Source organism: Electrona antarctica, assembly GCF_951216825.1.
Source record: "Electrona antarctica genome assembly, chromosome: 8".
Lineage (NCBI taxonomy): Eukaryota > Metazoa > Chordata > Actinopteri > Myctophiformes > Myctophidae > Electrona > Electrona antarctica.
This window is the reverse complement of record NC_136789.1, coordinates 13313453-13331120: the sequence shown is the minus strand read 5'-3', so window position 1 is coordinate 13331120 and position 17668 is coordinate 13313453. Positions and strand designations below refer to the sequence as shown.

The window sequence follows — 17668 nt, the reverse complement described above, 5'->3', positions numbered from 1 at the left end:
ACATGCATACACCTTCCCTAATGATTATATCTGGTTTCAGTATTTATTTATGGTGTATTGTCTCTATTATTAAGGTTATTGTAGCAGTCAATTTATATTGGGGGGTGGGAGGGGGCGGGGCGGGGGTCCCGAGACATTGCCAAAGCATTTCCGGGGGTCCCCCGCCAAAAACATTGAGAACCCCTGTACTAAAGAACATTCACGCTGAGACCGATACATAGAAGGCCCTCACACTCTGGCCCCTTTTCCACCGGTTGGTTCAGTTATTTTGAACCGGTTGGTTCACGCCCCAACACGCACACTGTTTCTCGTCACTTTGCACGTCCCTCAAATCTCATGCATGACGACTGGGAATAGTTTGTATTTGAAATTGGGAATAGTTTTGTATTTGAACTTGGGAATAGTTTCGTAGTATTTGACAACACCAAACGGTTGCAGAGAGATGTACTGGGCTGAGATGATCGGTATGGAAGATCTTCAGCCCTTATGCCTAAACATTTTAGGCCTTTTTTTTTAAATAGCCTATCTACAAGCTCAAAACATGTTCATGTAGATTGGCTATTTTATTTTATTTTTTTAAATAGCGAAAGGTTTAAGCATAAGGGGTATAAGGCACCACGCAATAATAATAATAACGCACGCACGCGCGCACACACACACACACACACACACACACACACACACACACACACACACACACACACACACACACACACACACACACACACACACACACACACACACACACACACACACACACACACACACACACACACACACACACACACACACACACACACACACACACACACACACAGACCCCAGAGGGGGGGCCATCTGGCCACGCACTCCCAGAGTCAGTCAGACAACGTATAGGACAGACTGAGGACCATTACCTGAGAGATCCCGGTTAACCCCCAGTGCCATGCCATCACGGAGCCAGAGCACCATGCCATGGTAGCCAGGGATGGAGCAGGGGAGAGTGACCGGCTGGCCAGCCACCACCACCAGGTCCGTGGGCTGCTGGGTGAACACAGCACTGCTCCCTGAAAGAGACCAGAGGAAAAATGCGTTACATAAATAATGGAGGATAAAAAAATATTTAAAATAAATAAATAAATAATAAAATAAAAGCTAGGTCCTAAATCCTCAGCGGAGCCTGATGTACTGCCGCTGGCCTTGCTTTGCTTATGATAGCAACTTAACTTCACACGTTGGTTCTCAATGAGACAGAGAACAGCGTGTCTGTTGAATACTGTATATAGGCTGTGTTGTGCACCATGAATGAATCCACATCCATCAGAAGCCGAGACACGCGGAAGAAACTGCATCGCCGCCATAAGCCTGAGTTATAGTGGTATAGCGTGCCGTGTTGCACGCCGAAAATAGCCAATCTATGAGTTCACAGAACCTCAGATGTGCTCTTTTGGGTGCATGACACCAACACGTACTACAGTATATCTCAGTATAAATCAGGCTGTGTACCCTCTCACTATGTGCTCAATAGCGTACTGCATGCAGTATCACCCTGTAAGCTCCTTCAACACAAAGACATGCACAGATCTTGTCATAAGCTGTACATCACTCACGCACGCGCACAAACATGTGCACATAAAACCCCATTTCCGATTCTATATCAGGGTGTTTTTATTGTGTTACCACATTTACCGTTCTATCATTTTCCACCATGTTGCGTTCAGTTATTTCTTTTTTTAAATTCAATTTACTTTACATTGTCTATTTTTCTTTGATTTTGTGACTACATGATTTACAACGAATCCCCCCCTTTTCCTTTATCCAGTTTTTATTAAAAATATTTTACCACTTCACTTAAACAGTGAACATCTACATTATGTATACATGACAAAAGTATCGAAGAGAGGTAATGGAGTGTATTTGCGGTCTACAGCTGGAAATGAAAGGAGACAGGAAAAAAGAGCCACACAGAAACATGTTGTTGACAGTTCTTAACCCCATTTAGGAGACATCTTGAATGGCGAACTCTCCATATGGCAGAGCAGGCGATCGCCTGGGGCCTTGTGCCTTCGTTCTGAAGGACCCCAATCTTGGCATGCTATTTTGTTTATTAGTCTGAATCATCTCTGCTCCTGTATCTCGGTATTCCCCTGGTCTTCATGCTATCGTGTCGCATGCAGCTCCCCCCCCCCCCCAACCCCCTTCTTACTCTCTCAGGGTCCATGCCACCCTCTGTGCCTCTCAACCGTTGCTCGCCCTACTTTTATCATAACGTTTCTTTTCCATTGCCGACGGCGCGTTGAGAAAAGTTAAGCCGCAGCAGAAAGAATTGGAATGAAAACACCTCTCAGGCTGGATTGGGATTAAAAGTCCTTGAGAACCTACACGGATGCACAGAGCTACAATCTATCTTAGAAATATAGGTACTATCTGGACCACTTAAACCCTCCATTCTTAGTAAAATAGGACCTGTGTTACAACTGTATTTGGAGCGTTTTCTGTTCTCCATCCATGCCAAAGAGACGATCTAGCTCGGCTATTTTGGGCGAACGTTCCCCTCAGAATATAGCTTGAGGAACCGCTTGAATGGAGTTCAAAGGGCAGGTGGCGCCATCTTGTGAGGTTTTCAGCTAGTACTTTCAATGGTTCTCTCTCGGGATGCTGGTTCAAGTGGTTAAACTATTCTATAATTTGAATACTTCCTTAACCACAGTGCACGTGCATGTCGCGAGACATGGCCAAATAATTTTTGGGGGTCCCCTAGCCAAAAAGGTTGAGAACCCCTACATCATTGGTCCACAAAGTAGGGTCCCAGAGTTCCAGGGGGTCCCTAACTACATTTTATATTTCGATATTTATGAACCAAATGGACCCTGTAACTCAGAGAGCGTACAAATGGAACGAAATGGACCCGTAATCCATTTGTACACCCTCATACTGTAGTTAAATTAACAGTGGTTATATAAATTGGGGTCCCAGAGATAGAAATGTCATTAATTGGGCCTAGCCTAATGCATGCCAAACTGGGGGTCATTGAAATTAAAATGGTTGAAAATTGCTAGAGCCATTTCTCTACACAGTAGAGACTCTCAACCTTTTTCATTTCAAAGAACTCTCAGTGTTACAGACCTGTAAGGGTCCATTTGGTTCCTGTCAATAATTTCTGCGAGAGTCCTGTGGGTGCCTGGGCCCAGCTTTGAAAACCCCATTAGGCCACAGAGTACGGACTGCCATTTATTATTATTTTTATCTCGGGGACACTTTAAAATCCTCAGTGTTAGGGTCTAAACTTACCCTCCTCATTGTTTCCCTCTACACCACATCACTTTTCCCCCCAGAAAATCTACAGGCTCACTACGCTACTTTCACGGAATGTTCAATGTACACTTTTAGGAAGTTACAGACTCGCAACAGTCCATTTGGTTCCTGAAAAATGAATAATTTAGCAAGGGACCTCCTGAAACACCCTGGAGGACCCCTGTGTGTCCCCAGACCCCACGCAGAGAACCACTAGCGGTAGAGCATGACTGAACCTGCTGAAAGATCCATTTTGCCACTAATGTGTTGCGGTTTAAGGTGAGCGAGGAGACATTTTAAAGACTCGCCACTGGCAACAGGATTTCCCGTTGCGAGAGCCAGAAGAAGGAACATTGAATAACTACGAAAACAAACGCTTTATGAATACATATTCCTAGATAATAGTACACACACACAATGGTCCTTTAAAGATGTCCTCTGCGCTTCTTTCTGCGAGCAAGGAGAAAGCTACCCCTCCAAGACCTGATGCTATTTCACTTTAGCTACTCACTGTGAAGTCGTGTATCTGTGTATGTGTATGTGTATGTGTGTGTGTATGTGTGTGTGTGTGTGTGTGTACACGTGCACGTGCACGCGTGCGTGCGTGCGTGCGTGCGTGAGTGAGTGCGTGCGTGCGTGCGTGCGTGCGTGCGTGCGTGCGCGTGCGTGCGTGCATGTGTGCCTCTGTGTGTGTGTTGTAGTAGTGCCACACTATAGACTCAGTGAACAAAAGTATATTCAACCCCAGTACTAGAGGCAAAGTATTGACAGTACATATACTCCTGTTCAACAATGACAAAACTTATGGTTGTAGTACTACCATTTAGTGTACTACAAAAACCCAAGGACACGTGTCCACTGAGACCAGGAAACACCAAGGAAAAAATTATTACAAACAGAAAAAACTAAAACAATAGACAAATGCAATACAATGCATGCATCGTCAGGCACATAACGCATACTACGTTAATTCCTTTGGTTCAAGCCAGAACACAATCGATTGATCGATCAATAAAACCAACGTGCTCTGAAAATGCATGTGGCTCTCAAATGCACGTGGGTCATTAATGCTTTCAAGATGTTCAAGTGGGCCCTGATGCAGAACACGTTGCTATACCGCTGTTCAACTCTGAATCTTTGCCAGACTTTCTCTGTGTTTGGCTGGCTGGATGGAGATAGGAACATATACATTCAAGGAGTCTCAGTCGCTGGAGGACATCCAAGCAATGCCTTCTCAAGGTTATCAACACCTAGATTACCAAGTATCAAAATAATGTTTCCAAAGCCTGGTATCCTTTAGGCACGTTTCTTATTCATATCATTGCTGTTGGGCAGAACAATTGTATCTCCATATATATTTTTTATTTTACTATTATTTTTAAACTGTATTTTGGTTTATGTAAGAATTATTTGATGATTGTTTATTATGATGATTCTAAAAGAATGTTTATTTGTATTTATAGACCACACTTCTGTTCAAGAGTAAAGACACTAAAAGAAGCAGCCCTCCTCCTGTGATTCTTTTATCGGAGTCCATCCATACGTGTACCGGCTCTATTCCAGTCATTTCCAGAGGCCCTAGTCCTCTATTTCATTAGTGCTCTATTTTATACTTCACCGTATGGCACAAAAGTAGCGGAAATAGCCAATTTACAATGTGTCGCATCGAGGCACATTGAGAGCTTATAGATCTGCCATTTTCATTATTTAGCAAATGTTTGTAAATGTTCGTCTGTGTTATGTGTTGTCTGCCTACTGTATGTGGAGTTCAATGAACCAATGAACAAGAGCTTGTGACTAAATAACGTAATAACTACATTGGATCCATTGGAACACATGTGCAGGTTATTTTCTACACTGCCCCAAAAGCAACGGTTTAGGTCAAGACATGCATGGTTTCCGTCCGACAGCGACCATTAAGGGTCAAACTAGCATTTGAACAGTGCTTATCCCTCTCGATACGTCTTCGCTCAACACCTGACAACATCTTTTTGTGTTGCAACTTAATACGTGCCATGCATTATGCAATGGAGGCCCTTGCATAAACAGTAGCTAGAGCCCTAAATTGATCAGAATATCCTCAGAGAGAAGACAAATGTGGTGTAATATCTGAGGTGGACAAGATTATTTCCTTGTCTTTGCCTGTGCTGTTTGTCATTCCTCTCCATGGTATAAGGGCGCCACGTTGGAAACACTATGTGTTTTCCTCCATCACTGCTAAAGAAAGAAGCATTGCTTAATGTAGCAATTACACAGCTTTCTCATCTCTTGTTGCTTTCACTCAGTACATGTCATCATGCTCTTGTATACTGTAACTCAATTAAACAGCATGCAATGGAAATATGTACGTTTAGGGGATAGATCAGATGTTGAATTATCCCGTCCATGGATGAATCACAAAGTATCACTCATGATGAGGCCTCAAATACTCAGTGGTGGAAAAAGTACTCAATTGTTTTACTTAAGTGAAAGCATCAATACTGCAATGTAGAAGCACTTTGTTACAAGTAAAAGTCTGGAATTCAAAATATACTTGAGTAAAAGTACAAAAGTATTGCCATAAAAATGTACTTAAAAGTACCAAAAGTAGAAAGTAATCGTTGTGCAGGATGTCCCATTTCATGTTTCAAATGTATACAAATCTTTTGAAAATAGCTGATCTACAAGCCACATCGCGACGCATTGTGAGCTTGTAGATCGTCTATTTTCAAATGGCTGAAATTAATACACGGCTGAAGTGCTGCTTAATGTATGTTTTGTAATAATAATAAAACATCAATACAAAGTAACTAGTAACTACAGTTTTTAAATAATGTAGTGGAGTAAGAACACTGGGATCAGAAATGTAGAGGAGTAGAAGTAAAAGTATTGGAAATTGGAAATACTTAACTAAAGTACAAATACCTCAAAGTGGTACTTAAGTGGATGTACTCAAGTATCTACTTTCCACAACTGCTAATACTGAATCAATATAACAGCATGTCGTTTATTCCCAGGGATCACATAACATAAACAGAAATGAAACTAAATGACAAAGTATTCCACGTCATTTTCAAACCCAAATTGTCTGAGAAGAAAGCGGTTCATTATGCTATGAAGCTTCTGTTATTTTCCATCTACAGCCACATTGTTTATTCGTTACTCATCTACTAGTTTCATCAGTCGTCAGTCGGCAGGTGGTCCCTGTATCTGCGCATTACGCTGGTCTGCAATTTCCAGAATTTCATTCCAGACGGCAATCAGTGAGTGTGATGAGGAGCTGCCCTGGTGGTGGTGATCATGCAAATGACTGAAATATCTGTTGATTTCCCTGCACCTAAACTTGGAAAAAGATAAACATGTTGTGGCAGCGGTCTTGGGCTCTTAAAAGAAATCAAGGACAAATAACGGCAACATTAGTCAATCTTAATCAATCATGCTATTTCCATTTGTATAAACGCGGCCCTGTTTACAGGAAATGTGTTTCGTCGGCCCTATGTTTATAAGCCAAAACAAAAATAAATCTATTTGCTTCCAAATCCGATCTCTGATAAACTGTAGTGCAAATTTGCTTTTGCTGCCATTAGCATCCTTGTATACGTTCACTCTGACACGATGCAGGGTTTAAGTTATTCTGCACTCACATTACTCTCAATAATCCAGGGATCTCTGAGGCTGCGAATATAGAAGTCGTGCACACAAACAAGAGGGGAGCTTGGGAGTAAGCATGGAAGTAGCAAACAATGCTGCAACCGGGGCTTAAGAGGGAATGATCTATGTATTTAGATATTTACATCTGTGTATGGCTTTCAACAAATGGAGTTTGGACAGATCCACGGGATGCAATATATTGTGACAATCTAACCTGGTGCTCTGCTGTGCGTTCTCAACAGTATGTGCACAGCATGACGAGCACTAATGGGAAACCGAATAGAACAAATGCATCTCATCATTACCCCTTCCCAGCCTCTCAGTGGGAGAGGACAGTCTCAGTCAAACCAACACAAATAAACATATCTCTTTGACAATGTTTTCGCCTTGTTATTTTTCCTATTTGCCAGGGTTCTACCCTTTAAATCCAAGTTGTCAAAAATTGCAAGGACTCTTGGCTCAAACGCAAACTGCCCGCCTGAAATCTCTCTCGACTTGGTGGCCCTTTATATACTGTGTGTTAAGTTTAGGAATAAAGTTAAACTGAATCCAAACGGAATAACACCAAGCACGACAACTACTCAAAATGTGTACTGTATCTGCAACAGTTTATCCATGTGTATAGGCTTAAGAAACATTATATCATCATTTGCTTTATTCAATGGCATATATTAGCCTATATATATGTCCTTAATTCATGTCGATTCATAAAAATGTATATATTTTACAAAAGAAAAAGTGAACTCAAGAAAATCATTATAAAGATGATAAAGAGTAAGTCATATTGTTGCAAGGAATGGATTATGCTCGGGAAAAAAATCACACCCGTGTGAAGTGAGTGGTGCAACTCCGTGTGGGGGTCCCTGGAAGTTCCAGACCCACAGGAACGCACCCAGGGTGCCAGCCCGGTTCCGGCGAGCCGCCCCGTGTCCGTAACAGTCGAGAAATGACAGAGTTACTGTGTGGGGGTCCCCAGAACATCCAGACCCCCAGGAACACGCCCAGAGGGCCGGCCCGGTTCCGGCGAGCTGCCCCGCTTCCGAAATGGTTGAGAAACGACAGAGTTACAGTGCGGGGGTCCCTCTACTGTACTGTACTAGCCTGGCGCAGCCACACTAAACCCGCCCCTATTGCATATATGCCCCGAGGCGGATTCACGCAGCCCAGCGCAGTGGTATATTAGTATCGCAACGCGAGGCTAGTACTGTACAGTACTGTCACTGTACTGCACTGTCACACCTGAAATCATCATATATACAGTTAATATGTGTGTGTTAGGCTGCGCAACAGTGACACTTGGTGGTGAAAGAAAACCAACCAAACTCTATTTTCATGCTCGGACACAGCCAGCCAGGGACACAGCCAGCGAGAGACACAGGCAGCTAGGGACACACATAGCCATCTATAGGAGTGGTTGCACCACTCAAAAATTGAAGGACAAATGGACAAGTCTTCCCTCAGCTTGATGCACATCTTATCTCTAGATCAACACTGCACCCTGCATGATGTTTGCGTGCTCCATTTGCAAGTCACTGACGGGGGAATCAATTCTCCCATTGGCTTGCGGAGTTACTGAAATGCAATTAAGCTTATAAGAAGCCCTCAATTCTGCCAAGAAGACTTAGACAAGGGGGACATTTGGCAGTTTTATACTGCAGTGGTCTGTGAGAGGGCTACTGGGGAGATGGAAATGTGTTCCTTAAACAGCTTCAGCAATTTAGCAAAAGAGTGCTGAGAGCGATTTAGTCTCATTATGGTTAGCAGACTGCGATTCCATCACAGAGCTCCGATGCACCGATGCCATAAGCAACACACAGGAGAGCAAGGTTTCAGCACTGTACGTGCTTCTGTTTTCACTCCAGTTCAGGAAGGACATTGTATGCAGCGCTTATACTTGCAGTTATCATATCATATCTCATAGAAATAACTGTTCTTTTGATTCTAATTCAAAATAACAAAATATATATATATTGATATTAGCATATGTTCTGGCCCAAGTCATTTAATATTGGTATATCACTGATTGATCAATCACCATTTAACCAAGTAACTGACTGGATCTTTGTTTTAATACCCAAGCTTATTTATTAATTTATTGTTTCATCATGATGACTAAGAGCTGCTAGCCGGGGCGCCCACTGGACTAGCGGTCCAGGCGCATGCCTGACAGTGTGTCGCGGGTTTGAGTCCCGATCCCCGACGACCTTTGCTATGTGTCATTCCCAGTCTCTCTCTCCCCGTTTCCTGTCTCTCTCCACTGCAGTATATCCTATCAATAAAGGCAGAAAACCCCCAAAAATATATTTTTAAAAAAAAAGGAAAAAAGAAAAAAAATAGCTGGCAGCCAACAAATTAGTGTGGTGGGAACCAACACACACACGGGCACCGGTCACGAGGACGTCCCACATTAACATGCGTGGATGTACTCAAGAACGACGCAGGAGCGCAAAGTACCAATGAACTGGCCAGATGTATGGAGAACCGGGATGACTGGAAGCGACGATGGAGGGCTCGTCTGAGGACGACCTAGAGTACCTCATGGGTCACCTCCTTTGTCCTGTCAACACACCAAATCTTGTCCCCGAAAATAGCGAAACTACATGCATGCTAACGTGTTCTCGCTGATTTGTGTTTTCAGGATGTTAAGGTTCATGGGATTATAGGGACCAATGCAATATTACAGTGTTCTGTTCAACATCTAGCAGTCAATTGAGAACTGTCAACAGCTGTGACAAAAGAGATTACAGGTCATTGTCATTCTGGTTTCCCTTGTATTGTTATTGCGAGATGAGGATCAAAGTCTACCTCCGAGAAGGAAACGAAACAAATTGGCTTCGAATTAATCTAGCGTAGATAATATAATTATTACAGTGAATCGTAATAGTCCCCAAGCAATCCAGTGCTGTGGAATGTTTACTGAAGATTTAGCCCTCGATGATGCTCTCCTGAATGCTAAACGGAAACATGTTGATATAGAATAACCAGCCCAGTCCTTCTAATCTTCTGTAACAAGTGATAAAATAAATATTTTTTTCACAGTGAAACAAACACAAAATATTGTGCGCCGACTCCCTTGGGTGGGTTCCCTGTGAAAAATGAAATTGTTCACAACTGTATGTCGCGAGGCGCCAGGCCTTGATAGATAACAGTGTGGGCTTTGTAAAAAAAAAAAAAATAGAAAATAGAAGAAGAGACACAATGTGGAAAATTGTCCTTCCTTTCAGCTCTCTTGAGTTTCTCAGCTCCCCGTGTTGGAAAATAAATGTGTCTTGCCTGGCGTTGACAAGGGTTGAGCGTGAAGAATGGAAAAATGGATCTTGAGGATCTTTGATTCATGGATTGATCCATCTTCTATGTGAACAAAAGCCACGCAAGCACAGCCCGAGGCAGAGAACAAGCGAGGAGCATGTGTGCGTGCGTGGGTGTGTGTGTGTGTGCGTGCGTGTGTGCGTGCGTACGTGGCGCACACGGACAAACGCGCGTGCACATGTAGGCTACATGCACAGGGGTGGTGGTGGGGGTGGGGGGGGGGGGGGTGCAGAAGGGCGGGAGGGAGGCAGCCATATACAGTAGTGCCGATCAAGAAACAAATTCCACATTCCAACTTCTCCAGATGAAAGCACACGGCGCTGTGTACTTTTGCAATGGGAGAATTTTAATGTGGCCTCCTTTGCACCGAGCCATACTGCTGTGTGCGTGGCCCGTCCTGTGCTGCAGCATTGCAGCTTCCCTGCATGCGCAGTCTTTATTGCTGTGAAGTCTGAGGTTTATACTGTGCTCACACAGTGTGGAGAAAGAGAGAGAGAGGGGGGGGGCAGGGGGGGGGGGGGAGGGGGAGAGACAGAGACAGAGAGACAGAGACAGAGACAGAGAGAGAGAGAGAGGGGGGGGGGGGGCAGAGACAGAGAGGGGGAGAGACAGAGACAGAGAGAGAGAGACAGAGACAGAGAGAGAGAGGGGGGGTGGAGAGGGGGACAGAGGGAGAGCTGTTGAATGCTTCAAGTCCTTTTCCATTATTCCTTCACAACACAGAAGTTTTACTGTCGGCGAGCAGAAGTAATTGTTATATTGTATGTGGGGATGTGTGCTGGTTGAGATTGCCAAAGGAGAATCCTTGGAGGAAAAAAACCTAATCTGGCCCATGAGATACATGGGAAACCCATCTGTTATGATCCCCCTTGTTGACTCAACGGAACCACATTCTTGCATCAATTATGGTCTACCACTTACTTTGAAATTGCTTAATTTGTTTAAGAGAACATACTTGAGAGTTACAAAGGGCAATTCTGTTTCCATCCTAGAGAATCAATTGGTCGTGTCATTTCATCATTATTTTTAAAGGTTGGATGGCCCGTCATAACATGTACGTCCATGGTATTGGGTATGAAGCAGAGTGTCTTGTAACTCTCAGAGAGCCATATCTGCTGCCTCCTTTGATATTTTATTTACAACTTCAGAAAAGAACAGAAATGTTGGTCGGGGTCTATGCTACTCCATGCAAGTATTTTAAAAAGAAAAGGCATACAAGTTACTGACTATTTCCAATCATCCTCCTATCAGGCGAGAAAAGCGAACGACCAAGGCACTCTTGAGGAGAAATTAAAAAGCTTTTATTGGTATGGCTAATGTATGGCAAGAATTGTGTGTGTGTGTGTGTGTGTGTGTGTGTGTGTGTGTGTGTGTGTGTGTGTGTGTGTGTGTGTGTGTGTGTGCGTGCGTGTGCGTGTGTGTGCATATTTCAATGCATGTCTTTGTGTTTATTAGGGAAGCGCTTGTATACACACCACTTCAGCCCTATATACATTTCAGCCATTTGAAAATAGCCGATGCGACACATTGTGAGCTTGTAGATCTGCTATTTTCAAAATAACTATGTGTATACATTTGAAAACTTGAAATGAGACATTCTGCACAATGAATACTTTTACTTTTGGTACTTTAAGTACATTTTGATAGCAATACTTTTATGCTTTTACTCAAGTAAATGTTGAATTCCGGACTTTCCACTGGGAATCAGTGGCTGTAATATATGACTAACTTGTATGGAAGGAATGTGAAGGAGCATGCACTGCAGCCTTGTACACACACATCCATCCAGAAGCACCTGGCCTGCCTGTGTGACGCATGATGAAGTCACAAGCACAACCCTGTCATGTCTGCCTCTCTGATTGATATGGCAAATGTCTGCTGATGACCTGAGAAGGATGTTATCAGACCTGGCGCTCTCAAGCAGCACAGGAGAGGTGAGGGCACAAAACCTCCCATCTACATTTTTCAACATTTTATGTTGTTTGTTGTTTGGCTGGGGAGGGGGGTCATAATGCCGTAGCAATGCCACGCATTGCGAGCGTGTGGATCTACTATTTTTTTGCTATTTTGAACATTTGTGAAAGTAAAAGTAAAAGTATTTTGTCCGTGGCTTTTATAACTATTGAACCAATGGGGCGCAGACGTTTTTATTTCCAGGGAGAAGAAAACAAGTCTGGGATCGAGTCCACTTCAATTCGGCATAGAGTAACGCAAACGTCGCTCACTCTCTGCCGATTACTGATCGTCTGTACCTTTGTTAAATTGACGCACACACGTATACACACACACTCCTCTCTCTCTCTGTCGCTCTAATTAATTTGTCTCATGTCGCGCAGCTGGGTCTAGTTTCTCCCGGCTGCCTATGTCATAGAAAGCATAGGTGGACCCCAGGCTAGGGGTAGAGTGGCCGGTAGAGCGGACGGATGGCGAACTGCGAGGTTCCCAGTTGATCCCGGGCTCCCCCAGAGTTAGTGTTGAAGTGTCCTTGAGCAAGACGCTGCTCCCGTGTGCAGGTTGGTGCCTTGCATGGTTTCCTCTGCCATCGGTGTATGAATGTGGGTGCGAATGGGTGAATGTAATGCACAACCTATGTAAAACGCTTTGGATAAAAGCGCTATGTAAATGCACCATGTACTGTACCATTTATTTTACCAATGAAAATGATCAACAGAACACCAGCTTATTGTGACTAAATAGTAACTACACGTGACACACATGGAACACAGGTTAGTTTTCCATTTCCTGAAAAGTAACACTTTTGGACATACAAGGTTTCCACGCTACAGTGATGATATAAAGGTCACGCGCAGCACACTGCGCCCATATATCAACTTGCTATTGTCACCCAGTGTGTGGCAGTTGTTGTGCTTTACCTCCGCATGAGTGGTGACCAGCCAATAGCATACTCCTCAATCTTACCATGACAGACACTGCAAATAATTACTCACACCTTCCAAAATAAACATGTGGAACATTCAAAGCCTGTCGAAACACAAACACCACTCTTCTTCTCAGAGTGAGGAGAAGGGTCATATATATATCGTCGCTGTCGGGTGGAAACCTTGGATCTCCATGTGCTTTGTTTGGTAAATGAATGCTCTCTACTTCATCACACTACGGAGTCGCACAGAAGCGGCACAAAATAGACGATCTACTAGCGCACAACCTAGCTGTCACTATGTGTAGGTTTGGTAAATATTGAACCAATGGCAAGTATTAAGAGCTTGTGACTCAATGATAACAACACTAGAGATCCATTGGAACATTATTTTTTCTTCTCTTCATAACATTTTTGGACATACAAGTTTCCCACCCGACAGTGACATATATGGGCCTGTTTGCAGACATAGTGTTGTGCCATTCGTACTGAAATATGGTGTGTGTCAAAACAAGGCAGTGAAGGACAGCTATTTGTGGGAGGAAACAGGAGCAATAGCTTATGTCTCTCTTATCAGAGGTAAGTTCCACATGTAGTGGGACAAGCACCACATTTACTGCTCTATACAAGATGAGTCGCCACTCGGTCTGTCTGTGGGTGGTTCACTACACGCAGTGGTGGAAAGTAACTAAAGTATATTTACTTATACTGTACAACTTTGAAGTATTTGTACTTTACACTTCCACTACTTTTACTTCTAATCCACTACATCTCAGAGGCTAGTACTTTTACTCCACTACAATGATTTGAAAACATTAGTTACTAGTTACTTGTAGATCTTCATTATTATGACATTTCAGCCCTATACACATCAGCCATTTGAGCCATTTGAAAATAGCACATCCACAAGCTCACAATGCGTTGCGATTTTTATACGTAATGAAAACTTGAAATGAGACATTCTGCATAACTTTTACTTTTGGTACTTTAAGTACACTTTGATGTCAATACTTTTGTACTCTGAATTCCGGACTTTTACTTGTAACAGAGTATTTCTAAAAGACGCGTGACAATGTCAACGAGGTCGTATACCACTGGGCTTGTGTACCTCACGCAAATGGAAACGTGCGATCAGATTTGGACGGACAACTTCATCCGAGACAGCTATTGGGTGGACCGTGATAGCACAACCTCCATCTATCTTCTGAGCTAAGATGTCAACATCTCCTGAGCCATGTTCTCTGAGACTAAATGAGCATTTTGGTGTAATCACCACATGTTTCCTTTTACAACCTTTTTGTTTTCTTTTTGCAGAAAAGGAAAGCATTCTATATTATTATGAATGTATGGCGTGAGGTTTTTCATTTTTTTATTATGTATGTATTTTCTTCTTTTTTTTCTCTCTCTCTCTCCATGGCTGATGGCTTTGTGATTGAGGTAATTTGGAAGAACCGCAATGCATTATTCCGTTCCAATATGAAGTCCTCAGGCAAATTCAAATTCAAGGCACCAGCTTTCTGCACTCCATAGAACTGGTGTGGCACTAACTCCATTTACTTGTTCCACCGACCATGAAAAGAATGCACACACAGGCGCGCGCACGCACGCACGCACGCACGCACGCACGCACGCACGCACGCACGCACGCACGCACGCACGCACGCACGCACGCACGCACGCACACACACACACACACACGAACGAAAGACAAATTGCTTTGGTAAAGTATGTGTAAATTATGCTGCACAGTATGTGGCATTGCTTGCCGAGAAGAAGTGATTAAAAGTTTAATATCATTCTTGTCGGCAAGCGACACCATCGTGCGGTGAGTATGAAGCCTGTTGTAGATTTTAGTTATAAGTACATAGGGCTGACAACACAATGAAGCACCAACGTTAGAAGTATAGGGCGCATTCAGTTCTCTGTCCGTTTACGAAATATTATGAAAATATTCAAAATATACGAAATATTCTATAGTGAATAGAGTTTGCAATTTTGTAGTGGTGTCCGATATCACTGACCACGTGGAACAAGCACAGGAGTGCCTTATAGAGTGTGCCAAAGTTGGCCTTCAGCTAAATGTCAAGAAAACCGAATATCCACCTATATAACAACAACAGATGGTACTGCTCTGAAGGAAGTCAAGGACTTCAAATAACTGGGCTCATGCTGAGCAAGTTCTGAAAGTGAGGAAGGCACATGAACGGCTGAACGGCATGGCTACTGTCAGTGTATGGAACTCTAACCTCCCGGACAAATCAAACTCAGCTTCTATGCAGCTTCTATAGAGTCTGTTCCCCAATATGGCTGTGAATGCTGGGCCCTGAATTAAACCACCACTGCAGAAAGTCTCTAGACGGCTGCTACACCAGAATGTTTTGTGCCGTATACTTAACACCAACAAGAGTGGACATGTTACCAACAAGAATCTGTATGAGAGAATTACAAGGGCGAGCGAGAAAATAGCAGCCAGGAGAATGAGACTATAGCAAGGACACTGCCAAAGACGCCAAGAACTGCCAGCCAGCAAATTGGTGCTGTGGAAACCATCCCACAAAGTACCGACGAGGTGGCCAGATGTATGGAGAACGGCGATGACTGGAGGCAACGATGGAGGGTTTGTTTGAGGACGACCTGTAGAGAGATTATGCTTTATAGTGGACTGTAAAGTAGGGTACTACGGTACCGATCACAAACTTTTACTTGTTGACTTGGGTATTTTACTATTTTTACATTGTTACTTTTACTTAAGTAAAACAAATTGAGTATATTCTTCCATCACTGTAATAAGTGAATTATTTCAGACACCGCCTTTCAGTCTCCCAGCCATGCATCCAGCTCTAAGACGCTCCACTTAACACATTAACTGACAGTTAGTTATTCATTCATTATTCCGCCACTGCCAGTGTTTTTCCAGTGAAGAGAAGGCCCGCGGGAAGCGAGACGTGAACCGGATGTAAACAAGTCTTAGTGCTTGTTCTGGTTTTATCCGTATTGACCTGTACCTTCCTTGAACTGTACCGATTCTGCAATCTGTTAATAGCATTTTCAATCAATTCAATCAATCAATGTGTTGAGTGCAGTGTTATTTTTGTCGAATAAAAACGAAATATAAACTAAGCTAAGATGACTAAAACTATGACTAAATATAAAATAGAAATAGACAATTTCGTCAACAAATAAAAACTAGACTAAAATGTTAGGAAGGGACTAGTGGACAAGATATCCAGTACGCGCTGCGACGCGTTGTGAGTGTCGTTTCTGGTGAAAACAAGGTTTTTCAACAGCCGACAGCAGGCGCTGTGATTCTCGCGGTCGGGTTTTCTCACCACCGACCGAGAGAACAACAACCGGTCAAGACACATTTTGTCCGGTTACGGATATTTGACTCTTCAAAAGCCAAATAAGGGTTGCGCACGATAAAACCTTGGCAATGCGCGACAGATAGATTAATTAATCCTGGCGGTCAAATGGTTCAAGTAAAATATTAATACTTTTTCCACCACTGGCCATTCTTGACAGTCAATGTGTTAACGTCCTCCGTCCATTGCGGGGCCCCACGCCCCCACCGCTGCATGAAGCAACAACGCACAAGCATTTCGGAACCAACCATCACACTGACATCTGTCAAGCTGCTAGTCTCCATCCATCCCGTGCTGTTTTTATTTTCATCATTATCATTGCACTTATTTATTTCATTTTTCTTCCGGCCTCAAATTCTCTCCCGTCTCTTCCAGCGTTTCGTTTGTGTTTGTGTTTATTTCGTGGTGCCTTTTTTTTGACGGGCAGCACATGGTGAAAGCGCTGCAGGGCGTGTTTTCTCTTTTTTGCTTCTCCCTCTTTTTTTCCACCTGGGCTTTTGTCTGACCTCAGCTGTCAACCTGGGAGCCCTGGTGCTTTCTGAAAAGGAGGAGGAGGAGGAGGAGGAGTGGTGAAGGCTGCAGGTGAAATTCCCCCTACCTCTCTATTCCCCCAGCTCTGTCACAGTACATTTACTCAAGTACTGTACTTTAGTACAATTGTGGGGTACTTTTACTCTACTGGAGTATTTCCAATTTTCAGTACTTTTACGTCTACTCCACGACATCTCAGAGGCAAATATTGTACTTTTACAATTATTTGTACTAAATTGAGTTACTTTGTAGATTTTGATTATTATTACAAACCACTTCATCCCTACATACATTTTGACCATTTGAAAATAGCCAATGTGCAAGCTCACAATGTGTCGCAATGCGTTTTGAATTGGGGACTTTTACTTGTAACAGACGTGCATAATTGATACTTATATTTAAGTATAAACAGTGAGTTGAGTACTATATTTTTCCCATGCACCTCTGCTATCCCTCAGCCTCTCTTTATCTCCCCCACCCTCCGTGTCTCCTGCATGCACCTGTGTTCTCCCTCGTCACCACACCTGAGGGAGATAGTGCCCATGGCACCGCCAACGGCCATCATACAAAAGTATGCATGATTGTCTATAGGCTCTCGGTGAACCCTTGCCCTCTGCAGTAGCTCTAAAATGTTAAAATGTGGCTGTACACACGCACGCGCGCACGCACACACACACACACACAC

General features: G+C 43.3%; 1 protein-coding gene across 1 annotated transcript in view; it reads right to left on the bottom strand.

Moving 5' to 3' along the window:
• The window catches only part of LOC306928377 (kin of IRRE-like protein 3), a 244949-nt gene that overhangs the window by 118712 nt on the left and 108569 nt on the right, over positions 1-17668 (bottom strand). Inside the window, exon 3 of the mRNA XM_079508433.1 lies at positions 897-1046. Within this exon, the coding sequence (XP_079364559.1) occupies positions 897-1046 (150 nt within the window). The remainder of the gene's footprint in view (positions 1-896; positions 1047-17668) is intronic.